This window comes from Hyla sarda, chromosome 4 (assembly GCF_029499605.1).
Source record: "Hyla sarda isolate aHylSar1 chromosome 4, aHylSar1.hap1, whole genome shotgun sequence".
NCBI classification, from domain to species: Eukaryota; Metazoa; Chordata; class Amphibia; order Anura; family Hylidae; genus Hyla; species Hyla sarda.
The window spans coordinates 61,498,662-61,516,211 of record NC_079192.1 but is presented as its reverse complement, the minus strand read 5'-3'; the positions used below and the strand labels follow the sequence as shown (position 1 = coordinate 61,516,211).

At 46.6% G+C, this 17,550-nt stretch overlaps 1 protein-coding gene across 4 annotated transcripts in view; it reads right to left on the bottom strand.

Moving 5' to 3' along the window:
• Nucleotides 1-17,550, bottom strand: part of LOC130366811 (matrix metalloproteinase-21-like) — a 63,507-nt gene that overhangs the window by 31,198 nt on the left and 14,759 nt on the right. For all 4 annotated transcript variants that reach the window (XM_056569179.1, XM_056569182.1, XM_056569180.1 and 1 more), the window contains exons 2-3: nucleotides 10,603-11,047; nucleotides 9,144-9,280 (exon numbers count right to left, since the gene is read on the bottom strand). In XM_056569179.1, coding sequence (XP_056425154.1) covers nucleotides 9,144-9,280; nucleotides 10,603-11,047 — 582 coding nt within the window. The remainder of the gene's footprint in view (nucleotides 1-9,143; nucleotides 9,281-10,602; nucleotides 11,048-17,550) is intronic.

The window sequence follows — 17,550 nt, the reverse complement described above, 5'->3', positions numbered from 1 at the left end:
AATCTGCCACATACTGTACCCTCTGAATATAAATCTGCCACATACTGTACCCTCTGAATATAAATCTGTCACATACTGTACCCTCTGAATATAAATCTGCCACATACTGTACCCCTGAATATAACACCGCCACACACTGTACCCTCTGAATATAATACTACCACCCACTGCGCCCTCTGAATATAATACTAGAGATGAGCGAACTTACAGTCAATTCGATTTGTCACAAACTTCTTGGCTCGGCAGTTGATGACCTTTCCTGCATAAATGAGTTCATCTTTCAGGTGCTCCCGTGGGCTGGAAAAGGTGGATACAGTCCTAGGAGACTCTTTCCTAGGACTGTATCCACCTTGTCCAGCCCACCGGAGCACCTGAAGGCTGAACTAATTTACGCAGGAAAAGTCAGCAACCGCCGAGCTTAGAAGTTCGTGACGAATCAAATTTACTGTAAGTTCGCTCATATCTAATAATACTACCACAAACTGCGCCCTCTGAATATAACGTTGCCATACAGTGCACCCTCTGAATATAAAACCACAACTGATGTCACACCACTCAACATCCGTTAGCTGATGCTATTAACACGGGAGGGGGGTATTAGTGATGTTGCTAGTGGATGATGGGGGTGCTACTACTGGGGGGGGGGGGTGTTGTTGGAGGATGATGAGGCTGCTATTGGCCATACCCCCTGGCAGTATCACCCCCATCATCCATCGGCAGGATCATCCTCCTGGCAGGAGCACCGCCATCATCCACCATCAGGATCTGCTGATGGAGGTGCTACTGCTGAGGGGGGGAGGGTGTTGCTGGTGGATGATGAGGGTGCTACTGCCAGGGGGGGGAGCATAAGGTGGAAGCAGTTCCCCCAAATTAGGTAGGCAGCAGTTCCCCTACATTAGTTAGCAATTTCCCCACATTAGGTAGCACAGATTCCACACATTAGGTAGCAATTTCCCCAAATTAGGTAGCACAGATTCCCCACATTAGGTAGCAGTTTCCCCACATTAGGTAGCATAGATTCCCCACATTTGGTAGCACAGATTCCCCACATTAGGTAGCAGTCTCCCCACATTAGGTAGCATAAACTCCCCACATTAGGTAGCATAGACTCCGCACATTTGATAGTAGTTTCCCCACATTAGGCCGCAGGTTCCCTTGCAGGTTCCCCACAATGGGTCAAAGTCTCCCCACATTAAATCGCTGGTTCAAACCCCCCACACACACACACACAAACACACACCCACACACAGAGTCACACAATCACACACACAGAGTCACACAAACACACACAGTCACACAGTCACATACACACACAGTCACATACACACACAGTCACATACACACACACACACAGAGTCAAACACACACACACAGAGTCACACACAGACAGGGATAGAGACAGACAGAGAGACAGACACACACACACTCACCCATCCAGCGCAGCGATCCTTCTCACCGGGCGCCCTGTGACGTAACTGACGTCCTCCTGCGCGGCCATGCGGTGTGACGTCAGGCCGGCGCAGACGTGGGAGCGGAGGCCGGGCACATTGCTGGTGAAGGCGAGGGGGGGTGATGACGGACGGGCGCACAGTGCAGCTGAAGGCCGGGGGGGGCTGACGGACGGGCGCACCGCACACACAGCGCAGGTGAAGGCCGGGGGGGGGGTCTGACGGACGGGAGGCCGTTCGGGCACAGATGGGGGGGATGCTGCGGAGCATCTTGGTGTCACCCCATTAGGTTGGTGTCACCCGGTGCGGGCCACACCCCCCGCACCCGGGTCGCAACGCCACTGGTGACGTCTTCTCTATAGTGAGGAGAATACACAATGATATCAGTGATTACAGGTGACGTCTTCTCTATAGTGAGGAAAATACACAATGATATCAGTGACTACAGGTGACGTCTTCTCTATAGTGAGGAGAATACACAATGATATCAGTGACTACAGGTGAAGTCTTCTCTATAGTGAGGGGAATACACAATGATATCAGTGACTACAGGTGACGTCTTCTCTATAGTGAGGAGAATACACAATAATATCAGTGACTACAGGTGACGTCTTCTCTATAGGGAGGAGAATATACAATGATATCAGTGACTACAGGTGACGTCTTCTCTATAGTCTTCCCTTATCTAATTCAGATGGTACATACCGCCTGGTCCAGCTAAAACTTTTGTCTGTAGAATGTGACGCCCAGACGTCTCCTCACTATGTCAGCGCATTCTCATCCTCTATATGAAAACAAGTATTATTATAAACCTGCCAGACACTATATCCTCTAAATATAATACTACTATACACTACACTCTTTGATTATAAACCTTCCATACACCGTACCCACTGAATATAATACTACCACACACTGTACCCTCTGAATATAAATCTGCCACATACTGTACCCCTGAATATAACACCGCCACACACTGTACCCTCTGAATATAATACTACCACCCACTGCGCCCTCTGAATATAATACTAGAGATGAGCGAACTTACAGTAAATTCGATTCGTCACGAACTTCTCGGCTCGGCAGTTGATGACTTTTCCTGCATAAATAAGTTCAGCTTTCAGGTGCTCCCGTGGGCTGGAAAAGGTGGATACAGTCCTAGGAGACTCTTTCCTAAGACTGTATCCACCTTTTCCAGCCCACCGGAGCACCTGAAGGCTGAACTAATTTAAGCAGGAAAAGTCAGCAACCGCCGAGCTGAGAAGTTCGTGACGAATCGAATTTACTGTAAGTTCGCTCTTATCTAATAATACTACCACAAACTGCGCCCTCTGAATATAACGTTGCCATACAGTGCACCCTCTGAATATAATACCACAACTGATGTCACACCCCTCAACATCCGTTAGCTGATGCTATTACCACGGGAGAGGGGTATTGGTGATGTTGCTAGTGGATGATGGGGGTGCTACTACTGGGGGGGGGGTGTTGCTGGAGGATGATGAGGGTGCTACTGGCCATACCCCCTGGCAGTATCACCCCCATCATCCATCGGCAGGATCATCCTCCTGGCAGGAGCACCGCCATCATCCACCATCAGGATCTGCTGATGGAGGTGCTACTGCTGGGGGGGGGGGTGTTGCTGGTGGATGATGAGGGTGCTACTGCCAGGGGGGGAGCATAAGGTGGAAGCAGTTCCCCCAAATTAGGTAGGCAGCAGTTCCCCCACATTAGTTAGCAATTTCCCCACATTAGGTAGCACAGATTCCCCACATTAGGTAGCAATTTCCCCAAATTAGGTAGCACAGATACCCCACATTAGGTAGCATAGATTCCCCACATTCGGTAGCACAGATTCCCCACATAAGGTTGCATAGACTCCCCACATTTGGTAGCACAGATTCCCCACATTAGGTAGCAGTCTCCCCACATTAGGTAGCATAAACTCCCCACATTAGGTAGCATAGACTCCGCACATTTGGTAGTAGTTTCCCCACATACACCCACACACAGAGTCACACAGTCACATACACACACAGTCACATACACACACAGTCACATACACACACACACACACACAGAGTCAAACACACAAACACACACACACACACACACAGAGTCACACACAGACAGAGATAGAGACAGACACACACTCCCCCATCCAGCGCAGCGATCCTTCTCACCGGGCGCCCTGTGACGTAACTGACGTCCTCCTGCGCGGCCATGCGGTGTGACGTCAGGCCGGCGCAGACGTGGGAGCGGAGGCCGGGCACATTGCTGGTGAAGGCGAGGGGGGGTGATGACGGACGGGCGCACAGTGCAGCTGAAGGCCGGGGGGGCTGACAGACGGGTGCACCGCACACACAGCGCAGGAGAAGGCCGGAGGGGGGGGCTGACGGACGGGAGGCCGTTCGGGCACAGATGGGGGGGATGCTGCGGAGCGTCTTGGTGTCACCCCATTAGGTTGGTGTCCCCCGGTGCGGGCCGCACCCCCCGCACCCGGGTCGCAACGCCACTGCCTCACATTATATATACAGTATATCCTATAAGTGACTCCACCCCTCACATTATATACAGTATCTCACATAAGTGAGTCCACCCCTCACATTATATATACAGTATATCCCATAAGTGAGTCCACCCCTCACATTATATATACAGTATCTCCCATAAGTGACTCCACCCCTCACATTATATACAGTATCTCACATAAGTGAGTCCACTCCCCACATTATATACAGTATCTCCCATAAGTGAGCCCACCCCTCACACTATATACAGTATCTCCCATAAGTGAGTCCACCCCTCACATTATATATACAGTATCTCCCATAAGTGAGTCCACCCCTCACATTATATATACAGTATATCCCATAAGTGAGTCCACCCCTCACATTATATATACAGTATATCCCATAAGTGAGTCCACCCCTCACATTATATACAGTATCTCCCATAAGTGAGTCCACCCCTCACATTATATACAGTATCTCCCATAAGTGAGTCCACCCCTCACATTATATATACAGTATATCCCATAAGTGAGTCCACCTCTCACATTATATATACAGTATTTCCCATAAGTGAGTCCACCCCTCACATTATATATACAGTATCTCCCATAAGTGAGTCCACCCCTCACATTATATATACAGTATATCCCATAAGTGAGTCCACACCTCACATTATATATACAGTATCTCCCATAAGTGAGTCCACCCCTCACATTATATATACAGTATCTGACATAAGTGAGTCCACCCCTCACATTATATATACAGTATATCCCATAAGTGAGTCCACCCCTCACATTATATACAGTATCTCCCATAAGTGAGTCCACCCCTCACATTATATATACAGTATCTCCCATAAGTGAGTCCACCCCTCACATTATATATACAGTATATACCATAAGTGAGTCCACCCCTCACATTATATACAGTATATCCCATAAGTGAGTCCACCCCTCACATTATATATACAGTATCTCCCATAAGTGAGTCCACCCCTCACATTATATATACAGTATCTCCCATAAGTGAGTCCACCCCTCACATTATATACAGTATCTCCCATAAGTGATTCCACCCCTCACATTATATACAGTATCTCCCATAAGTGAGTCCACCCCTCACATTATATACAGTATCTCCCATAAGTGACTCCACCCCTCACATTATATACAGTATCTCCCATAAGTGACTCCACCCCTCACATTATATATACAGTATCTCTCATAAGTGACTCCACCCCTCACATTATACACAGTATATCCCATAAGTGAGTCCACCCCTCACATTATATATACAGTATCTCTCATAAGTGACTCCACCCCTCACATTATACACAGTATCTCCCATAAGTGACTCCACCCCTCACATTATATACAGTATCTCCCATAAGTGAGTCCACCCCTCACATTATATATACAGTATCTCCCATAAGTGAGTCCACCCCTCACATTATATATACAGTATCTCCCATAAGTGACTCCACCCCTCACATTATATACAGTATCTCCCATAAGTGACTCCACCCCTCAGATTATATATACAGTATCTCCCATAAGTGAGTCCACCCCTCACATTATATACAGTATCTCCCATAAGTGAGTCCACCCCTCACATTATATACAGTATATCCCATAAGTGAGTCCACCCCTCACATTATATACAGTATATCCCATAAGTGAGTCCACCCCTCACATTATATACAGTATCTCCCATAAGTGAGTCCACCCCTCACATTATATACAGTATATCCCATAAGTGACTCCACCCCTCACATTATATATACAGTATCTCCCATAAGTGAGTCCACCCCTCACATTATATATATACAGTATATACCATAAGTGAGTCCAGCCCTCACATTATATATACAGTATCTCCCATAAGTGAGTCCACCCCTCACATTATATATACAGTATATACCATAAGTGACTCCACCCCTCACATTATATATACAGTATCTCCCATAAGTGAGTCCACCCCTCCCATTATATATACAGTATCTCCCATAAGTGAGTCCACCCCTCACATTATATATACAGTATATACCATAAGTGAGTCCACCCCTCACATTATATATACAGTATCTCCCATAAGTGAGTCCACTCCTCACATTATATATACAGTATATACCATAAGTGAGTCCACCCCTCACATTATATATACAGTATATACCATAAGTGAGTCCACCCCTCACATTATATATACAGTATCTCCCATAAGTGAGTCCACCCCTCACATTATATATACAGTATCTCCCATAAGTGAGTCCACCCCTCACATTATATATACAGTATCTCCCATAAGTGAGTCCACCCCTCACATTATATACAGTATATCCCATAAGTGAGTCCACCCCTCACATTATATATACAGTATATCCCATAAGTGATTCCACCCCTCACATTATATACAGTATCTCCCATAAGTGACTCCACCCCTCAGATTATATATACAGTATCTCCCATAAGTGAGTCCACCCCTCACATTATATACAGTATCTCCCATAAGTGAGTCCACCCCTCACATTATATACAGTATATCCCATAAGTGAGTCCACCCCTCACATTATATACAGTATATCCCATAAGTGAGTCCACCCCTCACATTATATACAGTATCTCCCATAAGTGAGTCCACCCCTCACATTATATACAGTATATCCCATAAGTGAGTCCACCCCTCACATTATATACAGTATATCCCATAAGTGAGTCCACCCCTCACATTATATACAGTATCTCCCATAAGTGAGTCCACCCCTCACATTATATACAGTATATCCCATAAGTGAGTCCACTCCTCACATTATATATACAGTATCTCCCATAAGTGAGTCCACCCATCACATTATATATATACAGTATATCCCATAAGTGAGTCCAGCCCTCACATTATATATACAGTATCTCCCATAAGTGAGTCCACCCCTCACATTATATATACAGTATATACCATAAGTGACTCCACCCCTCACATTATATATACAGTATCTCCCATAAGTGAGTCCACCCCTCACATTATATATACAGTATATACCATAAGTGAGTCCACCCCTCACATTATATATACAGTATCTCCCATAAGTGAGTCCACTCCTCACATTATATATACAGTATATACCATAAGTGAGTCCACCCCTCACATTATATATACAGTATATACCATAAGTGAGTCCACCCCTCACATTATATATACAGTATCTCCCATAAGTGAGTCCACCCCTCACATTATATATACAGTATCTCCCATAAGTGAGTCCACCCCTCACATTATATATACAGTATCTCCCATAAGTGAGTCCACCCCTCACATTATATACAGTATATCCCATAAGTGAGTCCACCCCTCACATTATATATACAGTATATCCCATAAGTGAGTCCACCCCTCACATTATATATACAGTATATCCCATAAGTGAGTCCACCCCTCACATTATATACAGTATCTCCCATAAGTGAGTCCACCCCTCACATTATATATACAGTATATCCCATAAGTGAGTCCACCCCTCACATTATATACAGTATCTCCCATAAGTGAGTCCGCCCCTCACATTATATATACAGTATCTCCCATAAGTGAGTCCACCCCTCACATTATATATACAGTATATCCCATAAGTGAGTCCACCCATCACATTATATATACAGTATATCCCATAAGTGAGTCCACTCCTCACATTATATATACAGTATCTCCCATAAGTGAGTCCACCCATCACATTATATATACAGTATATCCCATAAGTGAGTCCACTCCTCACATTATATATACAGTATCTCCCATAAGTGAGTCCACCCCTCACATTATATATACAGTATCTCCCATAAGTGAGTCCACCTCTCACATTATATATACAGTATCTCCCATAAGTGACTCCACCCCTCACATTATATATACAGTATATCCCATAAGTGAGTCCACCCCTCACATTATATATACAGTATATCCTATAAGTGACTCCACCTCTCACATTATATATACAGTATATCCCATAAGTGAGTCCACCCCTCACATTATATATACAGTATATCCCATAAGTGAGTCCACCTCTCACATTATATATACAGTATCTCCCATAAGTGAGTCCACCCCTCACATTATATATACAGTATCTCCCATAAGTGACACCCTGGCGGAGAACTCAGCTGGACCTTGTCAGAACCCTAGCAACCTGGAACAGTCTTCAGTCTCACATCAAGTCAGTCTTAATCAATTGGGTGAAAACACCACAAGTCCCAGCGATGCAACAGGGCACCCAAGGGGTTACATCCTTTCCACTCTGCACCATACTGTTGGCGTGTAATACCATTTGAACCCTGCTCAGTAAAAGGCAGTTATCGTTAACCCAACGTCAGTGTGTTCCTTCACTCCCCGTGTCTGGCCCAGGAGAAGCTGTCTCCAACCTCGGACCGTGTATAGGATAACAGTGTCCTGGCATCACTAAGTGATAAGGTATTTCCTAGCAACCCCATGGCCACCACACATGTAGGTCATGGAACGGGCTTGGGAGTCGGGTCAGAGCCTTTACATTGGCAGGCTTTAGCAAAAGAGCGCTGATAACACTGATCAGTGTGATGCGATAGCTTAAATTGGCAGGCTATCAGAATAAAACCAGATATGGCTGTGATAGTACTTTGTACTTGAGAAGAGACCTTTTATCATGGGATCCCTTTCCTATTGTGACGCCCCATCTTAGGACCTGAGTGAGTGGTCCCCTAGTGTACCAGGTAATCTTCCTATCAGGTATTGTACAAAGAATGATCACAGCCATATTTGGTTGTATTCTGATATCCTGCCAATTTAAATCCCCTGATGAACCTGGTAATTGTTTTATTTATCTGACTAAGGGGGAAACGCGTGGGCCTCGTGGGACAATTTGTGATTCATGTTTCATTTAGCAGAAATTCATACTTGGGCAGTTTGGTGAGGGTAAATCTGTGGGCCATATTTGCTCAGCCCCTTACCCACTTTCATGTGGACATTGTGGCATTAGTATTGTTCTTTACTTATTTTGCCTTTGCTTTTGTTGTTTTTGAGAACAATTTATTTTAAATATAACCAAGTAAAAGATAAGTTTTAATAGAGCTTATACCTCAATATTTCTGTTATTATGTTGAATCACCTTATCTTGATTTTCTGTCATAGAGTATCCTGGCATACTCACGGCACATACCTTCAGCAGACTAATACCATGCTGCCCGCTGGCTGTGAAATGTTGATCGTCATTAAAATGGATTTCTCCATAACTTGTAGAATGTGCCAGTTCATTTCCTTCACTCTCAAATGCTTGAGGGCATCCAAAATGTCGACCTGAATATGAGAAAAGTGAACCAGGGATACTCAGACCGATTGTATAACACCAACCGTTCATGTATATGTTATCAATAAGCACATATATTTTTTACCAATTTAAATGAAAAAACAAAACAATGCTTATAGGTAGGCAGTGAACCTAAGGCTCAGTTGCTTATAGGTAGGCAGTGAACCTAAGGCTCAGTTGCTTATAGGTAGGCAGTGAACCTAAGGCTCAGTTGCTTATAGGTAGGCATTGAACCTAAGGCTCAGTTGCTTATAGGTAGGCAGTGTGAACCTAAGGCTCAGTTGCTTATAGGTTGGCAGTGAACCTAAGGCTCAGTTGCTTATAGGTAGGCAGTGAACCTAAGGCTCAGTTGCTTATAGGTAGGCAGTGAACCTAAGGCTCAGTTGCTTATAGGTAGGCAGTGAACCTAAGGCTCAGTTGCTTATAGGTAGGCATTGAACCTAAGGCTCAGTTGCTTATAGGTAGGCAGTGTGAACCGAAGGCTCAGTTGCTTATAGGTAGGCAGTGAACCTAAGGCTCAGTTGCTTATAGGTAGGCATTGAACCTAAGGCTCAGTTGCTTATAGGTAGGCAGTGTGAACCTAAGGCTCAGTTGCTTATAGGTAGGCAGTGAACCTAAGGCTCAGTTGCTTATAGGTAGGCAGTGAACCTAAGGCTCAGTTGCTTATAGGTAGGCAGTGAACCTAAGGCTCAGTTGCTTATAGGTAGGCAGTGAACCTAAGGCTCAGTTCACACCTGCATTGTAGGTTTTGTTATTTTTTCATGTATTTGCTCTGTCATTGGTGCAGGGAGCTGGTGCACACCACTTGACTTTAATTGGGTTTTACAGTGTGGTGTCCATCATTTTACTGGACTTTACCAAAACAAAAAAAATACTTTTTGCTATATTTTTTTTTTTTTTGCTTCATTCTATTATTTGATCCCATGATGATTTTGTTCACTTGCCCTATGGCAAAGAAATGATCAGTCTAAAATTCGATCAGACATCTTATTAAAGCCGACTATGAATGGAGGGGGCGCGGCGTGACGTCATGTCCCCAGTCCCGGAAACCTCCAGCTTTCTGAAACTGGAGATTCAGCACCCACATAGAATGCGGGTGCTGCAGGGAGATCGCGGGGGGTCTCAGTAGCGGGTCCCGCGCGATCAGATCTTATCCCCTAACCTTTGGATAGGGGATAAAATATTTTTGCCCGGAATAACCCTTTAATATTTCTTTGTCAGTGGGCAAATGTACAAAATCATTATGGTATCAAATACTCAGATGTGAACATAACCTATAGTGTCTCCTCTCATACAATTTTATCTGCCCTACCTGTTCCAAAACCCAGGGTGATGTCAGCACTGAGTGGAGATGTGGGTGACACTTCCCTGAAGATCAGAGGGGTCACTTCACTCCACATGCGGAATGCTTGCCTCAGGGTCCTCCTTTGCTCTTCTATCGTCAGGTGGGCGCTGTATCCTTCCCCCATTAACATCCAGTTCAGCTTTCTCTTAACCAGTACAAGCCCTGGTATGACAGATGATGGCAGTCCCCTTAGATTTTCATGTTTGCTTCGCCACATAGGACTCGTTTTCTGTTGTAGAGTAGACATCCCTGTGGTATTTGGGTGCACTAATATACCAGAAAGTTCAATTAAAGCTGATAAGATGCCTTCAGAGTGTAATGTATTTGCAGTTTTCCAGGACTTCATAGCGCTATTGGGACATGTTGTCTTTAACTGAGGATATTCCTGCATTTTGTCTGTGACTGCAACAGCCTTCATACAGAAAAGAGAAGTAAAAGACATAAGTTTTTATCAGCTTCATATAAAAATTACAACTTAAAGGGGTACTCCCGTGGAAAACTTTTTTTTTTTTTTTATCAACTGGAGCCAGAAAGTTAAACAGATTTGTAAATCACTTCTACTAAAAAATCTTAATCCTTCCAGTACTTTTTAGGGGCTGTATACTAAAGAGGAATCCAAAAAAGAAATGCATTTCCTCTGATGTCACGACCACAGTGCTCTCTGCTGACCTCTGCTGTCCATTTTAGGAACTGTCCAGAGCAGGAGAAAATCCCCATAGCAAACATATGCTGCTCTGGATAGTTCCTAAAATGGACAGCAGAGGTCAGCAGAGAGCACTGTGGTCATGACATCAGAGGAAATTCATTTCTTTTTTGGATTTCTCTTCAGTATACAGCCCCTAAAAAGTACTGGAAGGATTAAGATTTTTTAATGGAAGTGATTTACAAATCTGTTTAACTTTCTGGCACCAGTTGATAAAAAAAAAAAGTTTTCCATGGGAGTACCCCTTTAATGAAACACTTTCTGGAACACAGCATGCTGTGCCTTTTTCTATAACTCCTACTGGCTACAATGAAGAAAGCTGCATGTGCAGGTATTGGGGAATGAAGGGTTGCAACAGACGAGGGTCCCACAAGTGGGTGGCATCCGCATCTATCAGACATTTATGACAGATATTCTTCCAACAATGTGGCCAACCCCAATTGACTACATCATAAGCAAATGGGGTCCATCAGAAACCATTTGGAACTATGGTACAATGGAACTGGCAGTGTCATAGCTTCAATTATGCACAGTAGACATGATCTAGATATAAACAGAGCCTAATGCTCTGCAAGGACACTTTAACCTACGAAAACTTCAGCAAGTGCTTTACTTGCAATTTTCTGCGGACATAAGCACCGCCGCATTGACAAACGAAAATATGTGCAATCTTTTGCTGGAATTCAAATCCTTGTTGGAAGTTCCACTATGTGAAAAAAGCAATGGAATTCCCATAATGGGAATGTGCTGCAAGGCCGAATCTTCTGCACATATTTTCTGAAGTGTGATGAACGGGGCCTTGGAAATTCCCCCCAAATTGTCTGCACAGATGCTCCCTATTATAAGGTCCCCAAAGCCACAAACGTCCCCCAAAATATCTTCAACAGAAATGCTGCTTCAGTGTTTTGTAAAGATGGCCACTAGAGTGCCAGCCACAGATGCCCTCCTACATCACTTCAGAGGCACTCCAGTCTTGTGCTTCTCCTGCTGTACTTACTGTATTACTGTCACGATTCGGCTGGCAGGAGGTGGATCCTCTGTGCCAGAGAGGGATTGGCGTGGACCGTGTTGGTGGACCGGTTCTAAGTTGCTACTGGTATTCACCAGAGCCCGCCGCAAAGCGGGATGGTCTTGCAGCGGCGGTAGCAACCAGGTCGTATCCACCAGCAACGGCTCAACCTCTCTGACTGCTGAAGATAGGCGCGGTACAAGGGAGAAGACAAGAGCAAGGTCGGACGTAGCAGAAGGTCAGGGCAGGCAGCAAGGATCGTAGTCAGGGGCAACGGCAGGAGGTCTGGAACACAGGCTAGGAACACACAAGGAAACGCTTTCACTGGCACAATGGCAACAAGATCCGGCGAGGGAGTGCAGGGGAAGTGAGGTATAAGTAGGGAGTGCACAGGTGAACACACTGATTAAGCCTGCTGCGCCAATCAGTGGCGCAGTGGCCCTTTAAATTGCAGAGACCCGACGCGCGCCCGCCCTAAGGAGCGGGGCCGCGCGCGCCGGGACAAGACAGACGGGGAACGAGTCAGGTACGGGAGCCTGGACGTGCATCGCGAGCGGGCGCCTCCCGCATCGCGAATCGCATCCCGGCTGAGAGTGATATTGCAGCGCACCCGGTCAGCAGGTCTGACCAGGGCGCTGCGAATGAGAGGATGCTGCGAGCGCTCCGGGGAGGAGCGGGGACCCGGAGCGCTCGGCGTAACAGTACCCCCCCCTTGGGTCTCCCCCTCTTCTTGGAGCCTGAGAACCTGAGGATAAGACTTTTGTCTAGGATGTTGTCCTCAGGTTCCCAGGATCTCTCTTCTGGGCCACAACCTTCCCAATCCACCACAAAAATTTTTTTTCCTTTGACAGTCTTGGAGGCCAGAATCTCCTTCACGGAGAAGACGTCAGAAGAACCAGAAACAGGAGTGGGAGAAACAAGTTTGGGAGAGAAGCGGTTAATGATGAGTGGTTTAAGGAGAGAGACATGGAAGGCATTGGGAATACGAAGAGAAGGAGGAAGAAGAAGTTTGTAAGAGACAGGGTTAATCTGGCACAAGACTTTGAAAGGGCCAAGATAGCGTGGTCCCAGTTTGTAACTGGGGACACGAAAGCGGACATACTTAGCGGAGAGCCATACCTTGTCTCCGGGAGCAAAAATGGGGGGAGTTCTTCTTTTCTTATCGGCAAATCTTTTCATCCGGGATGAAGCCTGTAAAAGAGAATTTTGGGTCTCTTTCCATATGGTGGAAAGATCACGAGTCACTTCATCCACAGCGGGCAAACCAGAGGGCAAGGGAGTAGGGAGGGGGGGGAAGAGGGTGACGGCCGTACACCACGAAAAATGGGGACTTAGCAGAAGATTCGGAGACTCTGAAGTTGTATGAGAATTCGGCCCATGGTAGAAGATCTGCCCAGTCATCCTGGCGGGAGGAAACAAAATGCCGTAAATAGTCACCCAGGACCTGATTAATTCTTTCTACTTGCCCATTGGATTGGGGATGATAAGAAGAAGAGAAGTTTAATTTGATCTTGAGCTGTTTACAGAGGGCCCTCCAGAATTTAGACACGAATTGGACGCCTCTATCCGAGACGATATGCGAGGGCAAACCGTGAAGGCGAAAAATGTGTACAAAAAATTGCTTTGCCAACTGAGGCGCTGAAGGAAGACCAGGAAGAGGAATAAAATGTGCCATCTTGGAAAATCGATCAACAACCACCCAAACAACTGTGTTGCCACGGGATGAGGGCAAGTCCGTAATAAAGTCCATACCAATCTGTGACCGAGGCTGTTCAGGGACAGGCAGAGGATGAAGGAGACCAGCAGGCTTCTGGCGAGGAGTCTTATCCCGGGCACAGACAGTACAGACCCGCACAAAATCAACAACATCAGTCTCCAGAGTCGGCCACCAATAAAAACGAGAGATGAGTTGCAAGGATTTTTTGATGCCCGCATGGCCTGCGAGGTGGGAGAAGTTACCCCATTTGAGAATCCCGAGACGCTGGCGTGGAGAAACAAAGGTCTTCCCTGGAGGAGTTTGCCTGATGGAGGCTGGAGAAGTGGAGATCAGACAGTCAGGAGGAATGATGTGTTGCGGGGAGACCTCTACTTCAGAGGCATCAGAAGAACGAGAGAGGGCATCGGCCCTAATGTTCTTGTCAGCAGGGCGAAAATGGATTTCAAAGTTAAAACGGGCAAAGAACAACGACCACCTAGCCTGGCGAGGGTTCAGTCGTTGGGCAGACTGGAGATAGGAGAGATTCTTGTGATCAGTGTATATGATAACTGGAAATTTTGATCCCTCCAGCAGGTGCCTCCATTCCTCAAGCGCCAATTTAATGGCCAGTAGTTCTCGATCACCGATGGAGTAGTTTCTCTCCGCCGGAGAGAAGGTCCTAGAAAAAAACCCACAAGTCACAGCATGCCCGGAAGAATTTTTTTGTAGAAGGACAGCTCCAGCTCCTACTGAGGAGGCATCTACCTCCAATAGGAAGGGTTTAGATGGGTCAGGTCTGGAGAGCACGGGAGCAGAAGAAAAGGCAGACTTGAGATGTTTAAATGCGTCTTCCGCTTGGGGAGACCAGGACTTGGGATTGGCATTTTTCTTGGTTAAAGCCACGATAGGAGCCACAATAGTGGAAAAGTGTGGAATAAATTGTCTGTAATAATTGGCGAACCCCAAAAAACGTTGGATAGCACGGAGTCCGGAGGGGCGTGGCCAATCTAAGACGGCAGAAAGTTTATCTGGGTCCATTTGTAGTCCCTGGCCAGAGACCAAGTATCCTAGGAAAGGAAGAGATTGACATTCGAAGAGACATTTCTCCATTTTGGCATAAAGTTGATTGTCCCGAAGTCTCTGAAGAACCATGCGGACATGCTGGCGGTGTTCTTCTAAGTTGGCAGAAAAAATCAGAATATCGTCCAGATAAACCACAACACAGGAATATAGGAGATCACGAAAAATTTCATTAACAAAGTCTTGGAAGACGGCAGGGGCGTTGCACAGGCCAAAGGGCATGACCAGATACTCAAAGTGTCCATCTCTGGTGTTAAATGCAGTCTTCCATTCGTCCCCCTCCCTGATGTGGATGAGATTATAAGCATCTCTTAAGTCCAGTTTGGTAAAGATGTGGGCACCTTGTAAGCGATCAAAGAGTTCCGAGATAAGAGGTAAGGGGTAGCGGTTTTTTACCGTGATTTTATTAAGTCCGCGGTAATCAATGCAAGGGCGTAGGGAGCCATCTTTTTTGGACACAAAAAAAAATCCAGCTCCAGCAGGAGAGGAGGACTTGCGGATAAACCCCTTTTTTAAATTCTCCTGGATGTACTCCGACATGGCAAGAGTCTCTGGAGCAGACAGAGGATAGATTCTGCCCCGGGGTGGAGTAGTACCCGGGAGGAGGTCAATAGGACAGTCATAAGGCCTGTGAGGAGGTAAAGTCTCAGCTTGCTTTTTGCAAAAAACGTCAGCATAGTCCATATAAGCCTTAGGAAGACCGGATACAGGAGGAACCACAGGGTCACGACAGGGAGTACTGGGAACCGGTTTAAGACAGTCCTTGTGACAAGAAGTACCCCAGTTCTTGATTTCTCCTGTGGACCAATCAAGGGTTGGGGAATGGCGTTGAAGCCACGGTAATCCGAGAAGAATTTCAGAAGTGCATTTGGAGAGGACCAAAAATTCTATTTTTTCGTGATGGGGTCCGATGCACATTAGGAGAGGTTCCGTGCGGTAACGCACGGTACAGTCCAATCTTTCATTGTTAACGGAATTGATGTAGAGGGGTCTGGCGAGACTGGTCACCGGGATGTTGAACCTGTTGATGAGAGAGGCCAAAATAAAATTTCCTGCAGATCCGGAATCCAAGAAGGCCATAGCAGAGAAGGAGAAGGTAGAAGAAGATATCCGCACAGGCACAGTAAGGCGTGGAGAAGCAGAGTTCACATCAAGAACTGTCTCTCCTTTGTGCGGAGTCAGCGTACGTCTTTCCAGGCGGGGAGGACGGATAGGACAATCCTTCAAGAAGTGTTCGGTACCGGCACAGTACAGGCACAGATTCTCCATGCGGCGTCGTGTCCTCTCTTGAGGTGTCAAGCGAGACCGGTCAACTTGCATAGCCTCCACGGCGGGAGGCACAGGAACCGATTGCAGAGGACCAGAGGAGAGAGGAGCCGGGGAGAGAAACCGCCTCGTGCGAACAAAGTCCATATCCTGGCGGAGCTCCTGACGCCTTTCGGAAAAACGCATGTCAATGCGGGTGGCAAGATGAATAAGTTCATGCAGGTTAGCAGGAATTTCTCGTGCGGCCAGCACATCTTTAATGTTGCTGGATAGGCCTTTTTTAAAGGTCGCGCAGAGGGCCTCATTATTCCAGGATAATTCGGAGGCAAGAGTACGGAATTGGATGGCGTACTCGCCAACAGAAGAATTACCCTGGACCAGGTTCAGCAGGGCAGTCTCAGCAGAAGAGGCTCGGGCAGGTTCCTCAAAGACACTTCGAATCTCCGTGAAGAAGGAGTGTACAGAGGCAGTGACAGGGTCATTGCGGTCCCAGAGCGGTGTGGCCCATGACAGAGCTTTCCCAGACAGAAGGCTGACTACGAAAGCCACCTTAGACCTTTCAGTAGGAAACTGGTCCGACATCATCTCCAAGTGCAGGGAACATTGCGAAAGAAAGCCACGGCAAAACTTAGAGTCCCCATCAAATTTATCCGGCAAGGATAATCGTAGGCCGGAAGTGGCCACTCGCTGCGGAGGAGGTGCAGGAGCTGGCGGAGGAGATTGTTGCTGGAGCTGTGGTAATAGCTGCTGTAGCATCACGGTCAGTTGAGACAGCTGGTGGCCTTGTTGCGCTATCTGTTGCGACTGCTGGGCGACCACCGTGGTGAGGTCGGCGACAACTGGCAGTGGGACTTCAGCGGGATCCATGGCCGGATCTACTGTCACGATTCGGCTGGCAGGAGGTGGATCCTCTGTGCCAGAGAGGGATTGGCGTGGACCGTGTTGGTGGACCGGTTCTAAGTTGCTACTGGTATTCACCAGAGCCCACCGCAAAGCGGGATGGTCTTGCAGCGGCGGTAGCAACCAGGTCGTATCCACCAGCAACGGCTCAACCTCTCTGACTGCTGAAGATAGGCGCGGTACAAGGGAGTAGACAAGAGCAAGGTCGGACGTAGCAGAAGGTCAGGGCAGGCAGCAAGGATCGTAGTCAGGGGCAACGGC